The sequence below is a fragment of the Myotis lucifugus genome, unplaced genomic scaffold, assembly GCF_000147115.1.
Source record: "Myotis lucifugus unplaced genomic scaffold, Myoluc2.0 scaffold_19, whole genome shotgun sequence".
Taxonomy (NCBI): Eukaryota; Metazoa; Chordata; class Mammalia; order Chiroptera; family Vespertilionidae; genus Myotis; species Myotis lucifugus.
In genome coordinates, this window is record NW_005871067.1 from 2,592,808 (window position 1) to 2,609,372 (window position 16,565).

The window sequence follows — 16,565 nt, forward strand, 5'->3', positions numbered from 1 at the left end:
GGAGGCTCAGAAGGGACTGGTCCAATCCCCACGTGTGCTGTTTTTTTAATCGGGAGGGAGATCATCACTGCAGAGGCTGCCCATGAGGAGCAAGGGGTCCCAACACCCACACCAGACCCCCAGCCCAGGGTTCCAGAGCTGGAAAGAGAAGTCCCCATAACTTTGAGCTGTAAAAAACAGCAGGAATTTTGGGTGAGTGACACAGACCCAGGTGTTCTTTTTAAAGGACCCACATACAAACTTACATGGTCCTGCTTCTTTGGAGCTCCAGCACCAGGTGGCTTTGGGGGACCCAGACACATAGGAGGAACAGGATTTATTGCCTGGCATCAGGGTAGGGACTCAGGGGAGGCTTTCTTCCAGTCTAGAGTGCTCGCAAGGGTCATTGTTCCTGTGCTGGGACCAACTCTGTCACAGGGCTGACTGGCAGCCATATCTGAGACTCAATTAATGTGGCCCACATTATTTTTTCCAACCTGTGGATTCCTGAGACCCCCACATCATCAAATTTGCAGCCCCACCCAAGCTGTTTGCAGCAGCTTTTTCATATGAATGGCCTGTCCTGGATCAGGGTTCAGACTTTGCTAAAATCTCTTAAACAAGCTGCAGCTGGTGACAGCGTGCCCCAAACCTATCAATAAAAGGCCCAATAGAGACCTGACTCTAGCACAGTGGTTCTCAACCTTGACTGCACATTAGAATCACCTGGGAATCTTTTTAAAATCTGGATTTCTGGGCCTCATCCTCCGGAAATTCTGTTTCTTTGTTATGGGGTGAGGCCACAACATTATTAACAAAGAAACAGAATTTCCAGAGGATGAGGCCCAGAAATCAGGATTTCAAAAAGATTCCCAGATGATTCTAATTTGCAGCCAAGGTTGAGAACCACTGCTAGCACCAGCCTACCTTGCTTCATAGCTGGGCCTCATCTCCCTGCATAGCAGTTCTCTCACTATAGTTGTAGCTGGTCCTCACAGCCAATTAGTCCAGAGGTCAGCTCTTCCCAGAGATGCCAACAGCAATCAAAGGTCAACTATAAGACTGTGCACACAGCCCACACAGGAGCACACTTTGAGTGCCCAGTTCAGGTGACTGCGAAGGCTGAGCTACTGGGCCCGAAAGCACCTACTACACAAGATCACTCTACCAATTTCAGGAGACAGAGCAGCTCTGCCTAGTAAATAGGAACAAACACATGGAAGCAGCCAAAATGCATAGTCAAAGAAACGTCCCAAATGAAAGAAATGGAAGCAAGCAAACTACTGGATACCAAGTTTAAAATCATGGTTATAAGGTTACTCAAGGATCTTCATGAGACTTTCAAGGATCTTAGTGAGAATGTCAAAGACATGAGAAAAGACCAGTCAGAAATTAAGCATACACTAACTGAAATAAACAACAATTTACATGGATTTAACAGTAGAGTAGAAGATTCTGAGAATTAAATCAACAATTTGGAATATGAGTAAGCAAAAAATACCCAATCAGAAGAGAAAAAAGAATCCAAAAATATGAAGATAGTGTAAGGAGCCTCTGGGACTTCAAGCATATCAACTTTTGCATTATGGCGGTACCAGAAGAAAAAGAGAGAGGAAGATATTGAAAATAAACCTGAAGAAATAATGACAGAAAACTTGCCTTACTTGGTGAAAAGAAATAGACTTACAAGTCCAGAAAGCACAGAGGAACCCAAAGTGGCTCACACCAAGATACATCATAATTAAAATGGTAAGGGTTAAAGACAAAGAGAGAATCTTAAAAGCAGCAGGAGAAAAGCAGTTAGTTATCTACAAGGGAGTGACCATACGATTGTCTGCTGATTTCTCAAAATAAATTTTGCAGGCCAGAATGGAGTGGCAAGAAATATTCAAAGTGATGAATAATAGGACCTACAACCGAGATTACTCTATCCAGCAAAGCTCTCATTTAGAATTGAGGGTCAGATAAGGAGCTGCACAAACAAGAAAAAGCTAAAGGAGTTCATCACCACCAAAACAGTATTATATGAAATGTTGGAGGGTATTATTTAAGAGGAAGAAGAAGAGATAAAAAATATGAACAATAAAATGGCAACAAATACATATCTATCCGCAATAGAATCTAAAAATCAAGATAAATGAACAGGAAATCTAATGAACAAAATAAACTGGTGAATAAAACAGAATCAAAGGCATGGAAGCATGGAACAGACTGATGAATCTCAGAAGAAAGGGAGGAGGGGAAGATGGGAAGAGATTAACCAAAGATCTTACCTATGGACACAGACAGTAGGGTGGTGAAGGCCTGGGGTGGGGCAAAAACTGGGTGGAGGGGGCAATGGGGTGGAAAGAGGGGATATCTGTAATACCCTCAACAATAAATATTTTTTAAATTACTTAGAAAAATAAATACATATCTATCAACAAATGAATCTAAAAAACAGTAAATTTACAGAACAGAAACAGACTCATGGTGATAGAGAACATTTCAATGGTTGCTGGATGAGAAGGGTGTTGGGGGCATGGGTGAAAAGGTGAAGGGATTAAGAAGTACAAATTGGTAGTTACAGAAGAGTCATGAGGATGCAAAGTACAGCATAGGGAATCTATACTCATAAAAAGGTAATATGCTAATTAGACCAGACATCTTCCGGACGTCCTTCCAGACAAAGCCATGGTGGCGGGGACCAAGGCAGAGGTAGTTAGGGGCAATCAGGCCAGCAGGCAGAGGCAGTTAGGGGCAATCTGTCAGGCAGGTGAGCGGTTAGGAGCCAGTAGTCCCAGATTTCGAGAGGACTGTCCCTGCAGGATCAGAACTAGACCAGCAGTTGAACATCCCCCGAGGGGTCCCGGGTTGGAGAGGGTGCAGGCCAGGCTGATGGATGCCCCCACCGCCTCCCCCATGCCTGAATTTTGTTCAGCAGGCCTCTAGTATAGTCAATAATCCTATATAATAAAGAGCTAATATGCAAATGGTCATCACGCCCTCACACTGTCACAGCTCAGACACTCAACACTGGGGAGAGAGGAATGGGGACCAGCCAGGCTGCGGCCTGGGAGAGGGACAAGCCGCCTGCCCCACGGTCCCGGGCGCCAGTGGCTGTGCCTGCACCTGCAGCCCAGAAGAGGGACAAGCTGCCCTCCCCATGGTCATGGACACCAACGCCTGTGCCTGCGGCCTAGGAGAGGGACAAGCTGCCCGCCCCGCTGTCCTGGGCACCTGCGGCTGCATCCCAGGAGAAGCTGCCTGCCCACAGTCCCCTGCAGCTGCAGCCTGCCCGAGCGAAGCGGCCCGGGTCCTGGGTGCCTGAGACCGGCTGAAGGAGGGAATCCTGGGTCCTGGGTGTGGGGTGAGGCAGAGGCGGTTTGGGGTGATCAGGCCAGCAGGGGAGCAGTTTAGGGCAATCAGGCTGGTAGGGGAGCAGTTAGGGGCAATCAGCCAGGCAGGCAGAGGGGTTAGAGGAGATCAGACAGGCAGGCAGTTAGAAGCCAGTAGTCCCGGATTGCGAGAGGCAGTTGGACATCCCCCGAGGGGTCCCGGATTGGAGAGGGTGCAGGCCAGGCTGAAGAACCCCCCGTCCCATGCACGAATTTTGTGCACTGGGCCTCTAGTATTCTAATAATTATGTATGATATCAGATGGGTATGAGATTTATCAGGTTGATTACTTAGAAAGTTATATAATGTCTAATCACTGGGTATACACTTGAAACTAATATAATATATGACAACTGTAATTGAAAAACAAAAAATGATTTAAATATTTTTTAAAAAGAAATATTGAGGTAGCAGAAACTTAATTGAACCTAGAATTACAATATAAAATCAACTACTTCTGAGTTTGTTAAATCTTAAATTGAAACCTAGTATTATTCCCCCACCAATTCACATCCCACAATGATTTTATATTTAAGCCATGTGCATAAACATGCATATGTGTGCACATACTTTTAGTAAATTGTTGGAATGAAAAAAAAACTGTGATTATTTTAATAACAAAAAATAAAATAAAGTAAATTAAAAATAAGTTAATGAATTGTTAAGCACTGAATCTCATTGTGGCAATTGCTTTTTTGCTAATTCAAATTAATGGACAAGCCAGTAATATTATTTTTAAATCTTCACTAGCCTTAAATTGGGTGGAGGGGGGGAGCCATAAAGATATCTTGCCTCTGGTTCAGCAAAGTGGTGTCAGGTCTGCATGTATATTTCTTGGGTGGTTGCCCATTAGCTTTTCTGTCTTCTTCAGCTGCTGCAGGCAACTGGCCCATTTAGGCTGGAAAAGCACAGTAGCACCTCTGTTTATTCAGTCATAAGAAATTCCTTCTGTGGTTAAATTTGTCTTGGTGGAGTTTACCAATGCAATAACATTTCTTTTAGGAATCTTGTTTAATTACAGAAAGGTAACATGCAAAAGAAAATATATACACCTATCTCTAAGTCAGGGACAAACTAGTAGATGCTTTACAAGCAAAAAAGCCAGTAAAATTTTCAAAATTAGTGTCCCTTCCTCCTTTCCTTCTTAGGATTAAAAGTGATTTTAAAAAAGAGAGTTTGTCCCTACCCCGATTTTCTCTGTGTTAGAATGTCGGCCCACGGACTGAGGGGTCCCGAGTTCAATTCTGGTCTAGGGCACATATTTGGGTTGCAGGTTGCTGGTTTGGGTGCATGTGGGAAACAACCAATCTCTCTCTCTCTCTCTCTCTCTCTCTCTCTCTCTCTCTCTTCTACCTCCCTTCCACTGTCTCTAAAACTCAATGGAAAAAATATGCTCTCACCAAGAAATGACTTTGTGTTTAAAATTCAGAAGTGAAGATGAAATCAATGAATCAGATTTTACTTATTGTACATGAAACTTGTACACAATATATAACTCTAGATTATTCATCCCCATTGTCATCAGAAAGCCTTTGTGAAATATCCACCTCTGCGTTATAAGGACCCTATTTATTCTGGCCCATACAGGCCACATAAGGAGGTTCCAGAGAACTTGTGTTACCTGGTTGGTTGGGATTATAATCCTCTGGGTGATGTTGTCTTCTTTTTCCTCAGGCCTTGTACCCCCTGGTCACCTGTCTGCTCTGTGTCAGTCAGAAGCAGCTGTTCCTGAACAGGTGGCACATTTTCCTCAACGACTGCTTATCCAACCTTAAGGTTAGTATTGTTGGCTCAAAAAGTCTTTCATAAAAATATATATGATTTTTAATCTGGTATATGTGCTTCTGAGAGTGATTTCTGATATTTGCAGGGGAATTATCCTGTCCTGTTGGAATAAAGAAAATTAAAAAATATTAATAAGGTCTCTCCTTATCACATATAGTCAATTTTAGAAGGTAACTTAGGGATAAGAGAAATTACTTGAAATATTTTTTCTGGATCACTTTAAAAGTAAAAATAAATGCCCTCCTCTCATATGCCTATATTGTCACATTTTACCTAAATGATTTTTTACAAAGGAAGTCACACTTCATTGGCAGAGCATGTGTATTCATTTCAGAAGCTCATGTATTGCCTCTAGTCTAGGAAAATATTTGAGAAAGAAGTTCCATTCTGTGGGATGACTGATTTGGTAACAGAGAGCACTTATTTCTTGTCACTGTTATTTTTGATTACTTTAAGGTATTTTCTTTGAGCCACATGCCAGTCTGTCAGGCCCGAGCCTTCATTGAGCAGCTTTCTTCAGGGAGGCAGCATAAAGGCTTGGTGACATGAGAAATAAAGTCATGGTCCCTGAAACTGCAGAATCTACAGAGAAAACAACTGTAATGATTAGCTTTAAAATTGGCTTTATAATTTGCAAGTGGTAAACTCATTTTAAGTTTTAGTGACCTATTGATTAAAGACAACTAAATGAAAACCGTTGTTAATATAAGTGCACATAGCATGTATTTTTCACAAGTGTTCCATTGTGTCCAAAGATGTTGAATTTCTTTTTATAAGTTTGATATTTGCTCCTTTAGAATTTTTGAGAAATATACTTAGTTATGAAATCCTGTATGTGCTTATATATGTTGCCTTGTCTTTTTTGTTATAAGACACTTTAATTTGATGAAGTGGTTAAGATTAATTATATTATTTTGGCATTTATTATAATTACACAATAATCTGCTTCAGAGCTGTTTTAAGCACCAACTATGTACTGGCTCTGAAAGCTGATTGTAAAATCCAAGACTAGAACCATTTATTTTCTTCAAATTGGCAGTGAACTATAATAGGAATGGATATAGAGTTAAGCTTTTAAGTATTCTGAAAAACAAAAATTTTCCAGGTTATCAACTATTTAATAATAGCCACTTTCAGATATTTTATTTAGGTATTTATCCATCTGTCAATACACCTTTAACATACAGTCCAATGTCATTTTTTTGTAAAAACTTTTCAGTTATTCAGTAATTGGTTCTAGTTAAACTTTTATTTTTTACATTTTATACAGATAGAAAGTGGTCATTTTGTTCAAAACAAAAAAGAGAAATTATTACAAATGTTCACAGTGTACTTATATATATGCTAGATGTGTTTGAGATTAATTTTAGTTAGAATTAAAATTATATTTTGCATGGCAATTTATTGTTGTGGCCACAAATACCAAAATCTTCTGTCCAAAGTTGCTTTCGAAGTATAGCAGGATAATCTTAGTTTGGAACTTAACTGCTTCAGTTAGAATATTGTTTGGAGTGCTAGTCAAAGCCCACCCAAAAAACTTACTAATCTATCTATACTAATAAAAGGGTAATATGCTAATTAGACAGGACCGACCAGATGTCTTCCGGATGTCCGAAGTCCTTCCAGATAAAGCCAGGCCCAGCCTGGGGGAAGCTAACCCAGAGGCAGGGAAGCTGCCCACGGTAGTGGTCCCGGGTGACTGCGGCTAGTCAGAGGGAGGGAAGCCCAGGTCCCGGATGCCTGCGGCTGGCTGGAGGAGGAAAGCCTGGGTCTCATGTGTGGTGGCCAAGGCAGAGGTGGTTAGGGGCTATCAGGCAGGTAGGCAGAGGCGGTTAGGGGCGATCAGGCAGGCAGGCAGAGGTGGTTAGGGGCCATCAGGCAGGCAGGCAGAGGTGGTTAGGGGCAATCAGGCAGGCAGAGGTGGTTAGGGGCCATCAGGCAGGCAGGCAGAGGTGGTTAGGGGTGTGCAGGCAGGCAGGTAGGCTAGTGGTTAGGAGCAAGTGGTCCCGGATTGCGAGAGGGTGCAGACCGGGCTGAGGGACCCCCCCCTCCCGTGCACGAATTTTGTGCACCGGGCCTCTAGTCTACACTAATAAAAGACAAACATGTAAATTGACCGTCCCTTTGCTATGCCTTAAGCCACACCCACCAGCCAATCAGAGCGACTATATGCAAATTAACCCAACCAAGATGGCGGCCGGCAGCCACGGAGCTGGAGCAAGCAGGAGGCTTGGTTGCCCCAATGATGAAGGAAGCCAAGCTTCCTGCTTGCTGTGGCGGGCTCTGAGCTCCACTCAAAGCAACAGTTTCAATTATAGAAGCTAAATAAACCCCAGATACCTGCCTTCAGCCAGCCTTGGCCACGGAGCTGGAGCAAGCAGGAAGCTTCCCTCCCACCCGCCCTGGCCAGGTCTGAGCTCCTCTCAAGGCTACAAAGTTTCAATTATAGAAGGTAAATAAATCCCAGAATAAAAAGAAAAAAAGGAGAGGCTGGGAGCTTCCGTTGCCAGGGAGGCTTGGCCAGCCTGAAAACGGCCCTCAGCCCCTCACCCAGACTGGCCAGGCACCCCAGTGAGGACCCCCCACCCTAAAGGGGGTGTGGCCAGCCTGAAAACAGCCGTCAGCCCCTCACCCAGGCTCCATGGGGTGAGGGTCCCCACTGGGGGGGTGCTTGACTAGCCTGCAAACAGCCATCAGCCCCTCACCCAGGCTGTCCAGGCACCCCAGTGGGGACCCCCACCCTGAAGGGGGTGTGACCAGCCTGCAAACACCCATCAGCCCCTCACCCAGGCTGGCCAGACACCCCAGCGGGACCCCCACCCTGATCCGGGACACCCTACAGGGCAAACCAGCCGGCCCCCACCCATGCACCAGGCTTCTATCCTATATAATAAAAGGGTAGTATGCAAACTGACCCTAACAGCAGAACGACTGGGAATGACTGGTCACTATGACACACACTGACCACCAGGGGGCAGACACTCAATGCAGAAGCTGCCCCCTGGTGGTCAGTGCACTCCCACAGGGGGCGCTCTGCTCAGCCACAAGCCAGGCTGACGGCTGCCAGTACAGCAGTGGTGGTGGGAGCCTCTCCTGCCACCTCAGCAACACTAAGGATGTCCGACTGCAGCTTAGGCCTGCTCCCCGCTGGCAAGTGGACATCCCCTGAGGGCTGCTGGGCTGCAGCTTGGGCCCGATCCCCCAGGGAGCGGGCTTAAGCCAGCAGGTGGACATCCTTCGAGGGGTCCCAGACTGCAAGAGGGCATAGGCCAGGCTGAGGGACACCCCCCCCCCCGCCGAGGGCAAAAATTTTTGTGTACCAGGCCTCTAATATATATATATATGGCTAAAATGCAAAGTGTCCCCTCGAGAGTTCAACCGGGGACCGGGACTTCGATCGCTCGCTATGACATGTGCTGACCACCAGGGGCAGCGTGGAACGAAGGAAGGCCCTGGTTGTCCCTGATCGCCAGCCAGGCCTAGGGAACCTACCCGTGCATGAATTTCATGCACCAGACCTCTAGTAGGGTTATAAACAGCCCTAGAGAGAAGAGTTTCTCCATGCATACACTTCAAGCCTTGGGATTTGTAAAAGAGAAAGGCAATAAGATCACAAAGAGTCAATAGTATAGAGACTGAACCAGATTCTAGAATTTAGTTCAATTCACAAGGTACTTATGAAGTTCCCATTGTATATGGGCTAGGGCAGGTACTAGAAGTGGGAAAAATAGAGGAAGTCAACTATATAAAAATTTGATCTAGATTAAAGTCCCTGTCCCTGAGGAGCTTAGCATTTCATTGGGGGCTATGTAATGAAGTTTTGACATGCATTACACAGTGAGTGAGGAGTATAAAAGTTGGGAATAGAGAGATGCCTGTGCCATTTATAGAGGTCTGATGTCCCATGAAGCATGAAAGAGGTAATTATTAGGCAAAGTAAAGACAACCGTATTTTACTTTATGGGTAATAAACTGTTAGAATTCACATCCCCAGGCTAAAAGACATAAACATATTCTTAATGTATTACAATTGGAATAAAATTATATTCCATATATTTAGAACTAAACCCAGTAGGGATTTAATGGGACCATTTGAAAATGTCATAAGTGTTCAGAACCTTCCAGACGTCCTCATGAGTCCTCAATAGGGAAGAAAAGACCTGAGGAAAAACTAACATGGCTTCAGAAGTATGCTTTGTCTTGAGTAGCTTTAGTAATTTATGGGATATAGAGCCAACCATAGCATCTCATAAAGGACCCCCAAATTCTCAGGTGATAAACCTGATATTTGAACACAATGAAATTAGTAGCCATCTGGTGTATTCTGAAGAACCAAGTCATCAAGGTGACAGAGAATAATAGCAGTGTGTGTGAACATCAGTGAGCTGCTGCTGTTATGCTTAGTGTCAGTCTGTCAAAAGCAATGTCATTTTTTTTCCCATTGGTAACACAAACATTATTATTTACACTTAACTCAGTTAACCATATATTAGCAATATGGCCATGTAAAACAATGAGCAACATGTGGCACCTTCTCACCACAGTACTGACATCTTTCAGACACTCTTGGTCAGTGGCAACTAAAACTTTTTTCTTGTATATATTTTATGTCAGAATCTACACATATTAAGCTATAAAAAATGATACATTTCCTTCACATCTGCCATCTATGCCTAATTCTGAAAAAAAAAAAAGAAATGTAACTTGAAAACTTGATTCAATAGTACCTTCATTTTTTGTTATTAATTCCCATTAATAGCTCTTTTTAAATGTAGTATTTATTCATTATTCATAACAACTAGGTGCTAGTTTCTTATCCTTTAAAATGGATGTAATAAGGAGAATATTTAATTTTATTTTCTCTTTCAATAAAAAATATAATATGCCAGTGAGATTCAGATTATAAAAACAAAACAAATACAGAAAACTCAAAGTTATAACAGCAATAGCTCTCATTAATTAGAGATTGGTTGTAAGGTAGGCCAGTGGTAAGGGCTTACATACATTCTCATGAATCTTTTTTAAAATTTTTTTAATTGAATTCAGAGAGGAAGGATAAAGGAAAGAGAATAGAAATATCAATGATGAGAAAAAAAATCACTAATCGGGGATCGAGCCCACAACCTGGGCCTGTGCCCTTGACCGGAATCAAACCCGGGACCCTTCAGTCCACAGGCCAACACTCTATCCACTGAGCCAAACTAGCTAGGGCCATTGTCAGGAATCATCATGATAATGTGACAGGCTACACTGAATTATCTCTATGCTTTCATGGATATTATTTACATTTTTCTAAAAATTTTGCTAGAATAGCGATACTTTATTGAAGGGTAGATATTAATTAGTCTAGTTTCATAGTCCTAGAAATCAAAGTATAGAATTAAAAATGGTTCTTCTCTCTTTCATCTCAGTCCCTGCTTGTGCTTGAACTGGAATGCATTCATTCATTCAGCCAGTCAGTTAGTCAATTGGTCAACAATTTCTTATAAGAAGTGTACCATGTCCTGGGAATAAGTGATGAATAAGTCAGTAACACTCTCTAGTCTCTTAGACCTTGTAATTTAGTGGGAGAGACAGATAGTAAACATATAAACAAATACAGGAAAAGAAAACTTCAGATGGTGATAACTGCTATATAGAAAATCAAATAGGATGTTATGATAGAGAATGATGCATTCAGGAGGGACAGGACAAGGAGGTATAAGGGAGGTCTTTGATTTCCATTAAGGATCTCAAAGTATGGTTGCCATAAATACGTTTGATGAAACTTGTCCTCAGCATTTAACATATATTTGTATGTAATTATCACAATAAAGCTTAAGGAGGGCTTTTTAAAAAGCTTTTCTTATAATAATAAGGGTATTAATATCTTTATTTTATAAGTGGAGATGTTGAGTAATAAATTCAGGATTCCAGAGTCTGCTGGCACACATTAAAATGTATGGCACCATTTATTTTAAAGCAACTACTCTTCTCTTTAGAAATACCAATTTTACATGGTACAGTATTAGCTATTTTAAGTATTAATTTTAAATAGTTATTTTCCTTTGATATTAATCTTATTTCTATAAACTTGAGAAAATCTCTTACCATCTATGTTTCCAATCTGTCAAGGCACATTTCAAAGTGGAATTTACAAATTCTTATAATGCCTATAAACTGAGTCTAAAAACTAGTGATTGAGTGACAATGCATATATATTACTTTTCATGAATGTCTTATTTGTTCAGTCATTAAATAAAAAAGTAATTTCCATCAGTTGTCAGTACAGTAATTTTAGAGGTTATTCTAAACTATAGCACATAAGTTATTTGGATAATACAGTCACAAAAAAGAGTGAATTATGATAAAAGTAAATTGATACAAATATCAAAAGGAAATGTCAAAAAGAAGAAAGGTGTTGACTGTGATATGCAAGGGAATATAACAGTGGCTTTAGTTGAAGTGAAAGAGAAAACTCAAATGTGTTTGAGTATGAAAAGATCAAAAGGTGACTAAAATTTTTTATCAATCTATGCTGATAGATATTTGCATAATATATTAAGGATGCATGAGAATCTCCAAGCAAGCCATATTTATAAACGGCCCATGTGACTAGGTACAAATGGTCAGCTGATGGAACTTAAGAAACATTGGTCTCTCCAGTGAGCTCATCAACAGCCAAGTTATTGGTGAATTCAATTACCCTTACTGAATACTGTTAACAGTGAATTGCTTTCACTAAATCAAAAGCAAAATTTAAAGTTGGGTATGGTGTTGGGCAAGCTGACAGGTCACATGATGTGTATCAGGTACCAGCTCTGAAATGAGATGCAGGATCCAGGGAAGATCCACTCGGAAGCCTACTAGTTTCTTTAGCAGTTTTATCAACAGAATTTCAGATCCATAATTAATGTATTGTCAGTTAATTAATTGATGGAGATGCAGATTCCAATGGAAGAATAGAAATCAGTGGTTTGAGACATGCAAAAAATGTCTATATCCTGAAAATGTATATGGAGCCCATATTATGTTAGCTGCTGTTAGAATAGAAAAGTAATGAGGAAGAAGTCCTGTTTTCCAGTAGAGAACAATCTAGTAGGTGCAGTAGCATACAGGGGTGGGCAAAAGTAGGTTTACAGTTGTAATACAAATAAAAAATACAATAATTAATAAATAATCTTATATAATAAAAGCCTAATATGCTAAGTGTCCAGTAGGCCATTCAACCAATCAAAGCGTAATATGCTAATGGTATACTAAGACTGCTCAACCGCTCGCTATGACATGCACTGACCACTGGGGGGCAGATAGTCGACCGATCTACCAGTCGCTATGATGTGCACTGACCACCAGGAAGTAGACGCTCTGACTGGTAGGTTAGCTTGTTGTTTGGGTCCGGCCGATCGGGACTGAGTGAGATGTGCTGGACACGCCCTGGAGCCCTCCCCCGGCCCCTCCCCAGCTGGCCAACCTCCCACGTTCTTCTCTGGCCCTGATAGTGCACCGGTGAGGTCCCTCTGCCTCGCCTGCGCCCTCTCGCAATCCTGGACCCTTCAGGGGATGTCAGAGAGCCGGTTTCAACCCGATCCCCGCAGGCCAGGCCAAGGGATCCCACCGCTGCACAGATTCATGCACCGGGCCTCTAGTGTGTAATATAAATAAACTAGAGGCCTGGTGCATGAAATTTGTGCACTCAGGGGGGTCCCTCAGCTCAGCTCATGCCCTCTTGCAGTCCAGGAGCCCTCGGGGGATGTCCGACTGCCATGGAGGTGGGAGAGGCTCCTGCCACTGCCGCTGTGCTCGCCAGCTGTGAGCCCAGCTTCTGGCTGAGCAGCACTCCCCCTGTAGGAGTGCACTGACCACCAGGGGGCAGCTCCTGCATTGAGCATCTGCCCCTGATGGTCAGTGCACATCATAGTGACCAGTCTTTCTGCCATTTGATCAATTTACATATTAGCCTTTTATTATATAGGATAATAAATAATAATTTAAGAATAAACTGTTTCACGTATTCACAACTGTAAACCTACTTTTGCTCTCCCCTGTATTTGTGCAGCCTCCAAATAAGTGGGAAAATTAATGCTTTAAAGACACTGGAGCCAGATTGCCCAGGTTCATATTCTGGCTCTGCCACTTATTAGCCCTCTGTGCCTTGATTTCCTTATCTGAACATGAGAACAATCACAGTATTTGCTTTATAGGTTGTTGTGCAAATTAAAAGGAGTTAATATATGCATAGCAATATAACAATGCCTGGCATTGTAAGCACCAAGTAATATATATCCTCCAGTTTCTGAGAAAATGGTACTTATGGAGAAGTCAGTTTCTACCCCAGCTGTTATTTGAACAAGTCATTTGGCCTCTCTCAATGATAAAATCCCTCAGTAGATGCCATGGTATGTGAAGCACTTTTGAATGTGAGATGTTTTGTGATATCCTTATCGATATATATAAAAGTATAAGCTACCGTTCAACCACTCAACCGGTTGACTGGTAGCTATGATGCACACTGACCACCAGGGGGCAGACACTCAATACAGGAGCTACGCCCTGGTGGTCAGTGGACTCCCACAACGGGAGCACCACTCAGATGATCAACGGGCACCAGACGCTGGGCTCATGGCTGGTGAGCACAGCTGTGGTGGCGTGAGCCTCTCCTGCAGACACTCCCCCTGCGCACCCCTCCCCCATCCAGACAGGGACTGTAATTGGGACTGGAATCGGGACTGACTGGGCACAAGCCCGCAGCCACTTCTCAGTCATGGGCGCGCCGGTATCGCCCTAGGATGGGCACACAGAGACCACAGCAAAGCAGCAGCTAGCCTACCAAGTGGCAGCAGCAACAGGTAGAGCGGAGCCAGGATGAGCGGGAGCTGCATGGAGCCCAGCCCAGGCTCGGGCTCCTCCCCGGCCGCCTGTCGCTTGGAGGACTACTGCATCTCTCCGGGGATGTTGGACTGCCGGTTTTGGCCAATCTCTGCAGGCCAGGCCAAGGGACCCCCCACCAGTGCACGAATCCATGCACCGGGCCTCTAGTATCACATAAGTTAGCTTTGGCCACACACCAAGGGTTGCCTCTGCATAGGCTCTATAGAAAGAAATCTTGCTTATGCATCAAATTTTGCTTAAGCTACTACTCACAATTTGCTTTTTAAAATTCAATATTTATTAATAATCTGCTCTATGGCAGTCACTGGGAACCCAATGATGAGCAACTCAGAGTCCCTGGAGCTCACAGTCCAGACCTCACAGAAAAGTAAGGGGATAGACCAACATTCTAGAAGCCAGAAAGCAGGGGCACTTGGCAGTCTTTCTGGGGAGGAGGGAGTAGAGGGATAGGGAAACATAACAGAGGGAGCCACACCTCACTGAGTCTTGCCAGAGAGACAGAATGTTCCAAGTAGACCAGGATAGGAAGGCACTCCAGGGACTCAGGGAGTTGTAGAAGGGATGGTACAGCACAGGGTGCACCAGCCCGAGGTAAAGGCAAGGGTGGTCATGGGGGAGCCAGGTCACCAAAGGCCCCGTGGAATTTGAACCTTGTCCAGGAGGTGATTAGAAGCCACTTAAGGACTTTAAATGCAGGGAAGTCAACAACCATGTCTATGGTTTAAGGATATCATTTGACAGTGCCAAGAATGGGAAATAGGTAAGGAAACCACTTTAGGGGGGCAGTCAGAGCCATCAATGATATCATCTTGAAATGCTAAAATATCAGTTACCAGTACAGGATCCATTTGTAAAACAGAATAAAACCTTAAGTCTACCACTTTGCTCTTCAGTCTTTATGGGAGCAAAATAGACCATCTCAACATATTCATAATAGTGAAAGAACATTGGTCACAAGAAGACACACCAAAAAGATAACTGTGAGGAAGGGGGGCAGGAATATAGTATAAAGGAAGTTGAGGTTAAACAGAAGACAGAAAGTCGTTTAAACAATAGATGCCAGTTAGGCTCTTCAGTGGAACTTAGATGATATTTTTCCTACCCCATCATGATTCACAATATGCGATAAGGCATAGGAGAGAATTCTGAATGATATACAAAGCACATATAAAATACTTATATATCAATAGAGGGAAGTTCACAACAGAGGAGACATTTCCACTAGAATGGAAGCTCCCAGAAATCAGGGCCTACACCTCCCTCTTTGCTGCTGGGCCCTGATGCCTTGTACATAATAATCTTTACTGTGGACAAGAACAGTGCTCAATACCTTATGTGCATTAATTCGTTTAATTCTCATACCACTCCTGTGAGGCAGATGGGATTCTCATCTGCATTTCATGTAGGAAATCAGGCCCAGAGAAATTAGGAGCTTCCTTGAAGTTGGCCACACTGCTAATAAATTGCAGAGTGGGGAATATTCAAATGCAGGCAGTGTGTGTCTAAAGCAGGGGTGGGCAAACTTTTTGACTCGAGGGCCACAATGGGTTCTTAAACTGGACCGGAGGGCCGGAACAAAAGCATGGATGGAGTGTTTGTGTGAACTAATATAAATTCAAAGTAAACATCATTACATAAAAGGGTACGGTCTTTTTTTTTTTTTTTTAGTTTTATTCATTTCAAACGGGCCGTAGTTTGCCCAAGGCTGGTCTAGAGTCTGTTTTTAACTACTAGGTAAGCACATCATACACGTTGGCTGATTTGCACTGATTGGAGGAAGGATAATTAGAATTTCCAAACTTTTTAAATGATGGCGTATTTTAAATGCAACTTTAGTAGTTTGATAGTTTACTTAAAGTTTGTTTATGTCACCAAAACATTTGACAAATTACAAAGTATACTATACCTGTTTTAATTACAGGCAAAAAAAAAAAATCATCATTTATGTAGAAAGCATGCATCTAAAAAATTGAGACTTTTTTCTCCTGGAGCTAGAAAAGTAGTTGTAAAGTGTATTTGGAAGAATAAACATAGAGCAATATCTTGGTCAAGCCTAAAAATAAAATTAAAAGAAAAATAAAGCAGTGGCTAGTGGAAGACTAAGCCATACCAGATAATAGAACACATTATAAACCTCAAAAATTAAAATGGTGTGATATTACCACATTAATAGACAGACTAATAGAACTGAAAAGAATCCAGAGATAGAGCAAAATGCATATAGAAACTTAGAATCTTATGATAGTGATCACACTAAAAACTTATTTTAAGACTATGTAGACATAAGAACTATCTTTTCTAAATCTAAAAAACTACGCCCTATAATCGTTCCAATCTTTACCTGATTCATCTTTATTCAGTAAATAGTTTAAAGATAACTTTTATTTTAACTTTTAAATAATTATGAATTCTACAAAAAATCAGTGCCTGAATTATCTGCCCTAAGAATAAAACCACTAGCCCTAGCCAACTTGGCTCAGAGCGTCGCCTATGAACTGAAGGGTCCCAGGTTCGATTCCGGCCCGGGGTTGCAGGCTTGATCCCCAGTAGGGG

General features: G+C 42.5%; 1 protein-coding gene across 2 annotated transcripts in view; it reads left to right on the forward strand.

The window, feature by feature from the left end:
• The window catches only part of FRY (FRY microtubule binding protein), a 572,796-nt gene that overhangs the window by 304,389 nt on the left and 251,842 nt on the right, over positions 1-16,565 (forward strand). For both annotated transcript variants that reach the window (XM_023751126.1, XM_006085476.3), the window contains one exon: positions 5,031-5,132. In XM_023751126.1, the coding sequence (XP_023606894.1) occupies positions 5,031-5,132 (102 nt within the window). The remainder of the gene's footprint in view (positions 1-5,030; positions 5,133-16,565) is intronic.